The sequence below is a fragment of the Eretmochelys imbricata genome, chromosome 10, assembly GCF_965152235.1.
Source record: "Eretmochelys imbricata isolate rEreImb1 chromosome 10, rEreImb1.hap1, whole genome shotgun sequence".
In the NCBI taxonomy this organism is placed as follows: domain Eukaryota; kingdom Metazoa; phylum Chordata; order Testudines; family Cheloniidae; genus Eretmochelys; species Eretmochelys imbricata.
The window spans coordinates 18,820,260-18,834,753 of record NC_135581.1 but is presented as its reverse complement, the minus strand read 5'-3'; the positions used below and the strand labels follow the sequence as shown (position 1 = coordinate 18,834,753).

General features: G+C 39.4%; 1 protein-coding gene across 2 annotated transcripts in view; it reads left to right on the top strand.

Moving 5' to 3' along the window:
* Positions 1–14,494, top strand: part of XYLT1 (xylosyltransferase 1) — a 311,032-nt gene that overhangs the window by 142,023 nt on the left and 154,515 nt on the right. The window contains exons 5-6 of one of the 2 annotated variants that reach the window (XM_077828347.1): positions 895–935; positions 9,523–9,538. The exons of the other annotated variant lie outside the window; for it this stretch is intronic. Of the exons in view, the coding sequence (XP_077684473.1) occupies positions 895–935; positions 9,523–9,538 (57 nt within the window). The remainder of the gene's footprint in view (positions 1–894; positions 936–9,522; positions 9,539–14,494) is intronic. 2 annotated transcript variants of the gene reach the window in all.

Genomic DNA, 14,494 nt, shown 5'->3' with positions numbered 1-14,494 from the left:
ATGACGGAAAGTCACTGTCCTGCCAGATTTCAAATATGGTGAAGAAGTTTAACATCTGAGTGAGATGCTAATGGCCCTCATTGTGTGGATTCATTAAAGGCACCACCAAGTAAGAACCTTTAACCAATCAGAGAGTTGAAGTAAAGAAGCTAAGATGAGAATTACTTGAACTCTAAATATATTGTATTAAGTACAAAAATGTGCATTTTGTTTTCACTAGTCGCAAGCACTTGTTCGGTTGTGAGGCTTTGACAGAACCATCTTTACAAAACTTTGGATTCGCATCAAGTTTGTAATCTTCTAGCTCCATTAGGATAATTCCTGACAGTTTCCTCACCTTGACAGTTTCTGTACCCAAGAAGAGCTTTCAAAAGGAGACTTTCTTCATCTCAGATCTTTAAAGAGACTAGTATCTTGGAGAATTATTATTATGTTGGTAAATATAAACCATTATATTTACAGGTGTCCTTTCCCTGATGGCTGGGCTGGAATATTGCAGTAAAAATGCTGATGGAGAATGCACAGGCTTTTTGAAGAAGGGCATGTTCCATACTATGAATATTCGTATACTCTGACTGTGGAGTAGAATTGCATTCCTCCCATCAGAAAACTTCCAATAAGCATTTATTTTTTTAAGAAGAGAATTACAGTAGCAGGGCAGTTTGGGATTATCATGTAGGTTTAGGAAAAGACTTCTGTATAAAATGATCAAATCCTGGCCCAACTGCCAAGCTTGAAAATAAAGGCACATGAGAATTTCTGCACATGGGGCAGGTGAGGAGGGATTCCTCCCCCTTTGCCATGCCATTGCACAGGGAGGCAATGCTGGTGAATCCATGTAGTCCAGAGGTGGGCAAACTACGGCCCGTGGGACGGTCCTGCCCAGCCCCTGAGCTCCTGGCTCAGGAGGCTAGTCCCCGGCCCCCTCCCCTGCTGTTGCCCCTCTCCAAGAGGACAGGGGGAGGTTGGGTGGGGTGGAGGTTCTGTGGTGGTGGCGGGGGAAGGCGGTCAGGGGATGGGGAACAGGGGGCGGTTGGATAGGGCAGAGGTTCGGGGGGGCAGTCAGGGGTCAGGGGGGTTAGATAGACATTGGAGACCCAGGGGGCCTGTCAGGAGGTGAGGGTGTGGATAGGGGTCGGGGCAGTCAGGGGACAGGGAGCAGAGGGGTTGGATAGGGGGTGGAGTCCCGGGGGGCGGTTAGGGGCGGGGGTCCTGGGAGGGGGTGGTTAGGGGACACAGAGCAGGGGGGTTGGATGGGTATGGGGTTCTGAGGGGGGCAGTCAGGGGGCGGGAAGTGGGAGGGGGCGGATGGGGGTGGGGGGCAGGCTGTTTGGGGAGGCACAGCCTTCACTACCCGGCCCTCCATACAGTTTCGCACCCTAATGTGGCCCTCATGCCAAAAAGTTTGCCTACCCTTGGTGTAGTCACTACTGACATTTCACCATTACCACCCATTTTTTGTGCTTGGTGCAAGAAATCTTTGTGTGTGATTTAGTAAAGTATACTGTTAGGAATTGGGGCCTGGCTGAGATGTTGTCAGAAAGATCCAGTTGGCTGAAAAGAATGGTTCTCTAGACAATCCAGGCTTGATTCTTCATTGTCCTGCACTTATGTAGCCATTTTACATCAATGCAAAGTGGATGCAAAACTCTACCATTCTCACTCTACTATTTGGTAGTGCTTCACACCCACTGTGCATTTGCTTTGCACTAGTGTGAAGGGATGCCCAAGAGGCCTTATCCAAAGCCCCTTGTAGTCAATGGAACCTTTCCATTGACTGTCTTCAACGGACTTTGAATTAGGTCCAGTGTGCAGGGCGCACAGTTCACTGAACCCTCTGTACCTACAGCCTGACTTTAATGGCATCTTTTAAAACTTTCCATTGCTGATGTGAAGCACAATCCTCTGCTCGCTCATTCTTAGCTCTGTTGTTTGTGCAAGGCAATCAATTAGTAAAATCTTAACTTTTCAGTAAAATGACACAATTTTATGATGATCCAACTTAATTTTGTTTTACTGCTACAGAATAGTGGGGAAATGAGGAAGAGTTGGAACAAGAATTTCCCCGCATATACAGTCTGATTCTCATGTGCCTGAAGGCCCCTTTACACTGCTAGAGTGGTGAAAGGAACCTTTTTTTGTAAATGAGGATCAGGCTTATAGGCTGTAAAGGTCCAGTCCATCAAACTGTTATGCATAGGAGTCAGCGGGGTTACTCAAATGAGGATGGATTAAAGATTTCTCACATAAGAAGAAGTTTACTGTGGTCCTGCTCTTCTCTGTAGGGAACTCCTTTTAAAGGATTGTTCATATGTGATGCTCAAGTGAATAGTTTGTGCAAAAACACTAAGAACAATATATTCACTTCTGTTACTGGGCAAAGAGATGAGGGGATAGGTGTGAATTACCACCAAAAGCACATGGGAAAACTGTGGAAGAGAAATGTGATGTTATACTGTGGCAGCACGTAGCTGCCACTGGATGGATGCATCACTTACATGTGTCTGATGTATTGCATGAAAAACTGGAAGTTGTAGCCAGATTTGGGGAGGGGGGGGGGGATTGTAAATTGGCATATCTCCAGCGTTCAAGACTTCAGTGGGTAATTTCTAATGGCTGCAGATCTGCCCCTTTGACTCTACATGGCATGTTGGTCTCCATGAACAGGGATTGTCATCAAAAGACTTTGGGGATAATTTTGGTCCTGGAGTCACTGTTGCAAGTGGGGACTTCCTTTACGTGAGTCCCCTGCTCAGCAGGGAGAGATTGGCAGGGCTCTTCATGAAAGGTAAATACCTGAGGAGGTCGTTACATTAGTAAAATATTGTTAACTTAAAGCTACAATACTAGAAGAAAATGAAGGAATTATTTTAATACCCTGGGCCAAATGCATCTCCCCTGTAAGTACACTGACTTCACTGGGCTAACACCAGGGATTAATTTGATCCCATAAAGCAGAATAAAGTAATGAAATCTGTGATTGAGCACTAAGTGCTGATGGTAAATAGTGACAGCTTCTTCAGGCAGACAATTTACTGAATGTTCCTAGGAGATAGGGAGCCGTAACCCATTTTGGAGTCAGAAGCAGTGATAGGTTATTATTTATGCTAATATGTTCTGGTTTTGTGAGATATTCCATACCTGCATCTCCGTCTCTGCAGAGACATCAGGCAGAGCACTACTGAAGTGTGAATAGCTGTAATGCAAATCAAGACGCAGCAGTGAATGCTTCAGATGTGAGAAGTCATTGAACACTAACTACAGTGGCCATTAATGCAGTAAAATTTTATCACTTTAATTTCCCCCATTCTTTGTGAAGCAGATGATAAATTTCACCCTATGGATGTTGAGGAAGCATATTTTAAGTAACCTGAAATACTGTTGATTACAAATAAACCTTTTGGGATAAGTGCATGGCAAATGATTGCCCTTGCCTATGAAGTAAATTTATTACAAGTTAACATAATGACATTGCTTAAGACAGCTAGGTTTATTGTGCTTTGGGATTGTTAATAGCTTCCTAAATTACATGACATAAGTAGCGTCCTACTGAATTTATATTATGCTATATCCTTGCTCCAGCTCTGAAGTTAGTGTGCGTATGTGTGTGTGAGAGGGAGACTGTAGCATGAGTGTTTTTTTAGGCCAGCTAGTATGTGACTCTGATGTCTTGAAGATGTGATCATAGTTAAATTGCAATGTGATTACAAATTACTATTAAAACTGCAGTATAGTTAGAGCATGAGTGAGGGGCTGTTGTCTCGTTTAAAAAAGGAGGGAGTTGTATAGTAAATATAGTTTCAGACTAAGCATAGCCCAGGGTGAATTGATTTAAATAATTGATTTTAATTGTGTTTTACATTTGTAACTTTTAGTTATTTTCCTAAAGAAAGGTTGATTATTTGTTGGTAACCATTAAAACACGCTGATTTACAACTAAAAATAATCTTTATGCTAAATTTGGTGCTTCTTTTTGTTAGCCAAGGGGATACTATATCTATACACATTTATTTAAGCAATTATATAGCTTAACTTACATTTATTCAGTTTCTTAATTTTTACATTTTTTATTATATTAGAAAATGGTGATTAATTTATTTCTTATTTACTAGATGATTTTTTTTAGTTGTTGTTTGTTTCAAGCTTTATTTGGATGCAAATTCAAATGAATTAAAATGCATTCAAACTTCATTTTACTATTTTCAATAAATAAAACTATCTTAAATGTGTGAGATACATAAGAAAATTTTAAATCGAAAATGTTTTCAGTTGAAAACTGATTTATTAAGCAAAGGAAGGATTATCTGTAATTGATGAATTGAGCTAAATGTTTTTGGTCCTTTAAGATTTTAGAAATAGTAGATCTCATCATCTCGTGCCTAGTTTTTATTCATAGATTGGCAAAGGAACACAAACTTTCTTTCTTTTTCAACTCCCAGTTGGTTTCTTAACTTTGAATGAATGAGCCATTGACCAGAGCTAGCTGAATAAACTTGAAATAATCTAAATATTTTCTCTGCACCTAAAGAGGAGGCTACTACTGTCAAAAGCTGGTTTATGCAGTGTTGTAGTAGCCCTGTCAGTCTCCGTATATTAGAGAGACAAAGTGGGTGAGGTAATATCTTTTATTGGATCAAATTCTCTTGGTAACAGAGACAAACTTTTAAGCTACACTGAGCTCTTCTTCAGGGCTGGGAAAGGTACTAAGAGCATCACCACTAAATACAGGATTGAACAGATAGTTTAGCATAAGTAGTTAGCCCTTTTTCTAAGGGACCATTCAACGTGAAAAGAAACAGAGTACTTGTGGCACCTTAGAGACTAACAAATTTACTTGAGAATAAGCTTTCGTGAGCTTCAAGGTGAAGTGGCTTGTTAACATCCCTGTTTAGTGCACTGACAGAACAACAGATGCAAAACCTGCACACACATCTCCACTGCTACAATGATCAATACCCCTCACAACACATCTTTCAAGATCCATGGGTTCGACGCATGCCCATCACAGAATTAGGTGTTCCTCATCCGGTGCACTAAATGCCCGAGTAACAATGTTGTGGTTGATACCAGACAATCACTTCACTCTCAAATGAACTCACAAATTCATAACTTTGCTATACACTAAAATAATGATTTTAATAAAGACACTGGATTTATGGCTTCTTACAACAATCTGTAGCCCACTAACTCCCTTTTTGTTCAAGGATTACATAACTATGTATGCTAAAGGAAAAGGAGTACTTGTGGCACCTTAGAGACCAACAAATTTATTTGAGCATAAGCTTTTGTGAGCTACAGCTCTCTTCATGGAAGCTTATGCTCAAATAAACTTGTTAGTCTCTAAGGTGCCACAAGTACTCCTTTTCTTTTTGCGGATACAGACTAACACGGCTGTTACTCTGAAACCTGTCATTATGTATGCTAAATTATCTGTTTGATCCTCTATTTAGCTTTGACACTCTTACCTTTTCCAGACCTGAAGAAGAGCTCTGTGTGGCTTTAAAACTTGTCTCTCTTAAAGCCGGTTTAGCACTTCAGCAAACTCTGGTTCCAGGTGCTTAGCAAGTGACTTCCACCAATTCAGTAATTTGATTTTCTTTAAAACTTTGCAGCAAACCTGTACTACTTGATGATATTTTTGTATTCAATGTAAATGATTTTAATTACAAAAGTTTGACAACCTGTGTTAAGAGGTAATTTCAGATTCAATTTTAAATAGGTTTATTTAATCTAAATGAAAAAAATCCAATTTAAATAAAATATCTGATTTAAATTTAAAACATCATTTGTTTTAAATAATTGATTTTTATCTACGCTGGCATAGCACAAAGCATAAAAAAGTCTGACCTTGCAAAATCTTACTCAGGTGAGTACTCCCGTTGAAGTCAAAGCAGTGAACATCTTGAAATGGTTGGTATTTTTTTGTTTGTTTATTCCCTTTTATCATAGTTGGAGGCAGTAAAATTGCAGTTTCCCAACTTTAGATTTAATAAATCTTTATTCAGTTTCTGTAACACATTCTGTGAATTTCTTTTGTTTTTAAGCATTTTAACTTAAACTCTTCTTACGGTCTGTCACAAAATTGTTTTTAGACTTGCCATTTAAAACTGTAGCCCACTTACAATATTCTATATAGCCTTTAATGAAAAGAGACACAAGAAAACCACAAAGAATTCAGGAATACAGACATATTGGCAATCCTGACTCAGGAAAACCCCCAGGGTGTGTTACTGTAAAGGCTAAATTGCTACCTGACAGTCTAGGTTGGAAGAGAGTCAATGTAAAATTGACTCTCTGAGCCTGAGCAGGTGGGATACTAAGAATGCACATAGCACTAGGCAGAATATTAGGCTATGGCTACATGCGATGGAATAGACTAGGCCCAGATGCCCCTGTCCTAGAGAGGAACAGAATTAGAATGCACCAGGCAGGTGAAAAACAGGCTTTAGGGATAGTCAGTCTGTGTGCTTCCTTGCTGTGCGTAAAAGTTCCTATTCTTCAACAAAAAAACTTCAAAAACAGACTCCAACGAGAGACGGCTGAATTGGAATTAATTTGCAAACTGGATACAATTAACTTAGGCTTGAATTGAGACTGGGCGTGGATGTGTCATTACACAAAGTAAAACTATTTCCCCACCACTACTGTTCCTCAGACGTTCTTGTCAACTGCTGGAAATGGCCCACCTCGTTTATCACTACAAAAGGTTTTCTTCCCTCCCCCACCCCTGCGCTCTCCTGCAGGTAATAGCTCGTCTTAAGTGATCACTCTGGTTACAGTGTGTATGTAACCCATTGTTTCATGTTCTCTATGTATATACATCTCCCCACTGTATTTTTCACTGAATGCATCCAACGAAGTGAGCTGTAGCTCATGAAAGCTTATGCTCAAATAAATTTGTTAGTCTCTAAGGTGCCACAAGTACTCCTTTTTGCGAATACAGACTAACAGCTGCTACTCTGAAACCTTTAATGATTATAGTTACCAAAACTGATAGTATGAGACTATTAAATAAGCTCTAATTGCTTCCTATTTATTTGCGCTGTTTCCCCCCATGAGAAACAAAATGTAATTCAGAGGTTGACTATGATTCTTTGCATTGTATTTTGTCTAAATAGATTTTTCTACCTAATTAAGACTGAATGTATTTGTATTAAACTGCTCCTGCTTTATGAGGTGTGTGTGTGTGTGTGTGTGTGTGTGTAAAGCGTGTTTTGGTTTCCACTATCCATATTTTAACTGTTTAATTTCCATGGCTGTTCCCTTAATACGTATCACAGCAACTGAGCCCATGTTTCTCAGAATTGTTTAGTTACAGGCTTGAATAGTCTTCCAGTTGACTGTAGTTGGAATCTAGTTACTAACAACTCACCAGGAAGTAAAAAACTGAAAGAAAAGAATCAATGAAGGTGCTAGTCAAGGAATTGGAATTCCAGTAGCCAGTCAGATTAGTCACATTATTTAGTGAAAAGCAGGAAAACTTACCAGAAATCATACAGTGAATAAACAAATGAATGCCCTCTGATTGGCTAATAATGGTTGTCAGCCAGTCAAATGGCTTGGGTTTGCATTATTGCGCTCACTTTCCAAAAATAATCAAATGATCAAGCTTTGATCACGTACATGCTCCTATAAGGTGAATTTATTTTTATATTTATTGTTTGTGTGGGGTTTATGTACAGTTACATAAAAGAGTCTTTTCTCCTGGGCTCAATTAATTAAATAATACAGCATGGTAATACTTACTTACAAATCCAAAACAGCGGCAAATGTTCCCTTTTACCCACATAACCACCACTGCTCAGCACAAATATGGGAATCTAACTCTTCCTCCACAACAAAGTCTCACTCTCAGCCCTTCACAACTACCCGTCAAACACATGGGCTTTGATTCAGAAGGGCAACACATTCATGGTAATTTGGACCAAGAAGAGGAGTGAATTGTAAAGCCAAGGACCCTGCTAGCAGCTCCCTCTTGGATACTGGGGGCCTCTGGCTGAAGAGCCTCTCTTGATGTCAGCTGCAGTATGAGGAGACAGGCAGTCTTTTAGGGTGGTTGGTCTCAGACTATTTACGGCTCTTGGGGTGCTGCCACAAAACAAATAGTAACTAAGATAGGTTATGACTAACCTTTTCAACACTTCCATAGACCACTGCATATTCATTGTGGTGTCATGAGCCCATGATGCAACACAGTGTTTATCAAGCACGAGTGGTTTGCATTTTCAGTCATGTTTTATGTGGGACTGGGCACTGATTTAAACAGCAGGGAGACAAATGTTCCTTCAGCTTTTCCCTAGAGCACCACACAGTGGCAATTAAATGAACTCAGTGAGGATCTTGGTACTAGGCCTGTAGATACGGTTCCGTTGTTTGCATTTGATGAGGGAAACTTTGCATTCAGCCAGTGAGTAGGACAGTAGCCTAATTTTTGTAGGGATGATGCCACAGTTACTTAAAATATTTCTAAAATTTCCTAATCCTGTTTGCTTCCTCCCTTTGAACTGGAACCTGCTTAAGCTTGAAAGAGTCAAAACCCCAGAGGCTTATTCAAGTCCACCTCCTGACTATAAGAAATATGCGTGTCCATCCAGAGACCAGAGTCAAAACTCTGTGTCTGATGTGCCCAATCACAACTAATCAAACGTAGCTTGTATTCCAAAACAGTCATCATCAAACATTAAATTATTCCTGATGAATCCATAAAGTTGGACAGCTATTTGGGGGCGGTGAACATTGAGTAATTGGGATAATGACCTATCTGACAGGTTTTAGAGTAGCAGCCATGTTAGTCTGTATTCGCAAAAAGAAAAGGAGTACTTGTGGCACCTTAGAGACTAACAAATTTATTTGAGCATAAGCTTTCGTGAGCTACAGCTCACTTCGGATGAAAGCTTAGACCTATCTGAGAAAATTGAGATCTGCTCATGGACTTCCTGCAAGCAAGAAAAAAAGAGGTTAAATTCATCAGCTAAATTATTCCATGGGAATTATTTGCTTAGCTCTAGTGATTATTTAAATTACTCAAAGAACCAATTAGAATACAGGTAACTGCTTAAGATGCAGGGGCTGGGGGATATATGGGTATGGTTCAGTAACTGTGCAGCATCCATGCATAGTGACTGGCTGAGACAATTCCATTGCAGTATAAGATATTCTTCTTTGTATGAAGACTGGAGCCATCTCAATTGTCAGTCAAATAATCCAAGTAGCCGAAAGCCTGTTAAAAAGCTACAGGGTATTAGTAACTATTGTTTTTGTGGCAAAGCTATAAATGGTTGTGTGGGGATTGATTAATAGGTAAGGTCTTCAGAGCTTTTATGAGCAAACCACAAAGCAACAGACTTCCCTATACTATAACAAACCATAATATAAAAGAGTAAATTACTGTTCTCCCGGTGAGTTACTGACTGCCTTCTTGTGAGGGGAAGCAGTTGGTGTTTCAAAGTTCCCTTATTTTTAATCTCTCAGCTCTTCTTTTCAGAGTGATCTGATGAATCTTCTTCTAATGGAGAGGCATAGGACGCTTGAGAGCTTTGTTGCATTTGCTCAGAGGAGGTGGTGTTTGGTGCCAAGGGGCTGGTTCACCCCCCATCCCTCTTTTCAGGCCTTACAGTGAAATCAATTCAGAGATGTGGTTAGGTTGAAATAATTGAGTGGAATAGGATTAAAAAAGCTAGTAAGTGCTCCAAGGCAATTCTTCAAAGTGAGTGATGGTTTGAGGGAGATGTCTTTCTGGAAATGGAGTGATATGTCTAGACACACAAAGATAAATCTTGCTGTTCTTACAGAAGTAAAACTTCAATTGACTTCATGTCAGAGATGGGAATCAGGGATAAAATCCATGGGCCCAATTCCATGCTGATGAAGTCAACTGGGGTTACATAGATGTAACTCAAGAAAAAGTTGACCCAGTGGGTGGTTTACCTGAGTAAAGGCTGTAGTGACTGACCAATACTGTCAGTGATGTTTCTGTGTCATTTGTGAGGGGATAATGTCAACATTTTATGGTCAGTTATTGGTTGAAATTCTATTCTTGTTGTATGACATTGAGTAAACTTTACTAGTTTATAGTGTCTTTCAAAATTTTCATCAAAGTTGCTTTAAATTTCCTATAAAGGTCTGAATTAGCCAAAAAAAGTAGATTAAAAAAAAAAACACTGAAAGCGTATGCTTTCATTATTCCGCCTAGGAGCAGTACTCTGCATTGTTGATAAACATGAACCCTATAGAATGACCCGTTATCATTCTGACTTACCTCGTTCAATGAAAATGTAGCTAAATTGGTGGAAATAAGACAATGTAACTGGTTTCTAGAGAGCCCCAATATTGTTTTACTTTTAATGTGATTGAGATTAGAGCGTAAGGTCCAGCTGTCCTTGTCAGAGAATAAAAAACCTATTTTTGTGAAAAAAAACTCTTAATTTCAAAGTTGTTTTCATTCTAAAATGAGCACACACACCCAATATGGTGCACCTAAAATACGAGCACATACACGTAACATGGAATGGACATGAGCAACACGTCTCGAAAAACACCAGTTATGGAAAAGGTAACTGTCTTTTCCTCTCTGTGAGATCCCAGGCATGGTCGTTATTTCAGAGCTTTCAAAACTTAAAGATTCTGACAAAAACTATTTTGAGTAGTCAGTTATTTGTTAGCACTAGCTATTGAAAGGTGCTGTACAGTTCAAACTTTTCAATATGTGAGAATCATCCTTCAACAGCCAAATTAGCATCTATTCCTTGTGCTCTTTTTACATAGCAGAAAGGACTATTTTTGACACAATGGATGCATGCACCTTTCATCTTTACAAACTTTTAGGTTCAAATTCTGTGTATTTATATTTTTCGCCTTTTATATTTTCTTCTTTTATGTGAGACACAAGATTATGTTTCTTTGTGTAGTTTTCAGTGGCTGTCATAAACCTTAGAGGTTTAAGCTACTGACAGTTATTAAAGTACAATTTACTTATTACAGTCAAACAGAAAAGCATATGGAAAAGGCAAACTGCATTAACATCTGCTGTCTCTTCTCCATCTGCTCCCTTGGCTTTGCTCTTGTCCAAACCTGCCAGAACTGCTAGTTTCCAAGGATCTTATGCCATGTGAACCATTTCTTCCACTAAAATAAATAATTTGTTCATTCTGATTGAACTGCAGAATATTTGGATTCTTTCTGTTGCAAAACGGGCCCATACAAAAGTTTTGTTGTTGGGTTTTTTGAAGTTTGAAATGTTTGGATGCGATAGGACAGGGGAAAATATGAAGGCTGCTATATCCAGGATGGATTTTCTAATGGCAGCATCCAAGCCTAAATGGTGAGATCTCCTCCTTCATTTAGTGCCTTTTCCTTTTTTCTTCCTGGGCATGTGTAATCAATATTTGAAGAATGTCAAAAAATAGTTACAACCAACACAGAAGATTTTTCATATCCATCACATTCCGCTTCCATGGACTCTAGCAGGTCTCTGGTATACAGGTGTGATGCCTGAAGCTTCTAAAGAACGAGTACAGGATGTCAACTCTGAGTGCTCTAGCTGACAGGTTAGATCACTAAGGAGAATGGAGTCACTTATTTTGACAAGAAGGAAGGAAAGAGAATCTGAAGCATTGTTTCTCTCTAATACATTCACGCTGTGACTTGACTTCTTGTAATTTTGTTTTTCATTTATTAGTGTTGTCATTCTCATTATCATGATGATGATCTTCCTTTTCTATGTATCATAACACGAGAATGCAGAGAGTGCCTGGATGGCTCTGACTAAATATCTTTTGAGTTTTACTCCATGCTGAAACAGAACATGCTTTTCGTGTTCTTGGCTGCTTGTGTATTCTGAAGGAGCATGGACCCAAGTTGTATCTCCAGGATGATATTACTAAGAAATGGCCACCAGTTCTTCTCTGTGTTTGTGGTGATCTTTGTTTGGCAATCATTCCGACAGGCCATGGATGTGAAGAAGTAGCAAGTTTCTTAGGACAAGGAGAATTTTATTTCTGACATGATATTAGCAAATTCGAAGATATGTTATCTTAGGCTGGATTAATTCAATATGTGCATATCATTTGGAAGGGATAATGAGGGCCGCTGTGACTGTAGATGATATTTAGAGAATCATCAAATTAGGTTCTCTTGGAAAAATCGCAATAATAGTCAGCAGCTCTTGTATTGACTGTTACACAAGGAACTGGTACAGACAGTGGAGTCTTGACAGCTGCATTGTAGTTTGATGAAACTGATCCGATCATGCATAAATGCATGTAGTAAAAGCACTGAAAAGTGGTGATAACCAACCTCGAGTGCTTCTGCTAACATACTGGATTCTTAATTGGCCTTCAAACCATCAGGCCACAACATGGAGGCAGTCCTGGGGCATTGCTGAATTGTGCCAAAGTAAACTGATCCCTTCAGTTCACTCTTGATGTTTACTGCGCCCCAATCAATGATCCTGGCTTAGAGGTGGACACTGCACTGAAACAAAGATAGCCATTAGGGAAATGCCTTCAGAATAACATTTGCTACACTTGCGTTTACCAGTTACAGTGGTTTAGAGAATCTGATTTGAAATAAGGCACTATCCACAACCTTTTCCTTCCTCTTTTGAAACATCCCACTGTGGTGCTAGAGTCTCATTAGAGCCATATGGCTTTAAGGATGTTAATCATTGAACAGAAGAGCAAAACACATAACTTCTGTAGTTCGGTGCATGAGAGAGGTTTTGATCTAAACAAAGAAATAGCCCACTCGAAGGTGAGAGTACAAAAAGAAGGATTTGATGTAGCAGTTCCTGTTTGCAAAGGTGTTGTCCTCTGACTTTTCTGGCAACAAGAAGGTATTATTATTGAATAATTACTGGCATTACCAAATAATATGTCTCAGAGATATAATTAATATTAAGCAGAGGGGAAGCTTTTTAATTATCCTCCTTTTGTAGTTCAGTTTAAATCCTTCTTGGACATAGGATAACGATAAAATAAAAATGATTGTACAAACAGACCAGTTCTTTGTTGAGCGTTTCATAAAATCATAGGACTGGAAAGGACCTCGAGAGATCATCTAGTCCAGTCCACTGCATTCAAGACAGGATTAAGTATTATCTAGACCCTCCCCTGACAGGTGTTTGTCTAACCTACTCTTAACAACCTCCAATGATCGAAATTCTACAACCTCCCTAGGCAATTTATTCCAGTGGTTAACCACCCTGATAGTTAGGAAGTTTTTCCTAATGTCCAACCTAAACCTCCTCTGCTGCAATTTAAGCCCATTGCTTCTTGTCCTATCCTCAGAGGTTAAGAAGAGCAATTTTTCTTCGTCCTCTTTGAAACAACCTTTAAAGTACTTGAAAACTGTCTTCTCTTTTCCAGATTAAACAAACCCAGTTTTTTCAGTCTTCCTTCATAGGTCATGTTTTCTAGACCTTTAATCATTTTTGTTGCTCTTCTCTGGACTTTTTCTGTTTTTTCCAGAAATGTGGCACCCAGAACTGGACACAATACTCCAGCTGAGGCCTAATCAGCGTGGAGTAGAGCAGAAGAATTACTTCTTGCGTCTTGCTTACAACACTCCTACTCATACATCCCAGAATGAAGTTCAGTTTTTTTGCAACGGCGTTATGCTGTTGTCTCATATTTTGCTTGTGCTCCACTATGACCCCCAGATCCCTTTCTGCAGTACTCCTTCCTAGGTAATCATTTCCCTTTTGTATGTGTGCACCTGATTGTTCCTTCCTAAGTGGAATACTTTGCATTTTTCCTTGTTGAATTTCATTCTATTTACTTCAGACCATTTCTCCAGTTTGTCCAGATCATTTTGAATTATAATCCTATCCTCAAAAGCACTTGCAGCCCCTCCCAGCTTCGTGTCATCCATAAACTTTATAAAAGTATTCTCTATGCCATTATCTAAATCGTTGATGAAGATACTGAACAGTACCGGACCCAGAACTGATCTCTGCGGGATCATACTCATTATGCCCTTCCAGCATGACTGTGAGCCATTGATAACTACTCTCTGGGAATGATTTTCCAACCAGTTATGTATCCACCTTACATAGTTCCATCTAGGTTGTATTTCCCTGGTTTGTTTATGAGAAGGTCATGTGAGACAGTATCAAAAGCCTTACTAAAGTCAAGATATACCACATCTACCGCTTTCCCTCCTCCCATCCACAAGCCTTGTTACCCTGTCAAAGAAAGCTATTAGGTTGGTTTGACATGATTTGTTCTTGACAAATCCATGATGACTGTTACTTATCGCCTTATTATCTTCTAGATGTTTGCAAATTGATTGCTTAATTATTTGCTCCATTATCTTTCTGGGTACAGAAGTTAAGTTGACTGGTCTGTAATTCTCCAGGTTGTCCTTATGTCCCTTTTTATAGATTGGCACTATATTTGCCCTTTTCCAGTCTTCTGGATCTCACCCATCTTCCATGACTTTTCAAAGATGAATGCTAATGGCTCCGATATCTCCTCAGTCAGCTCCTTGAGTATTC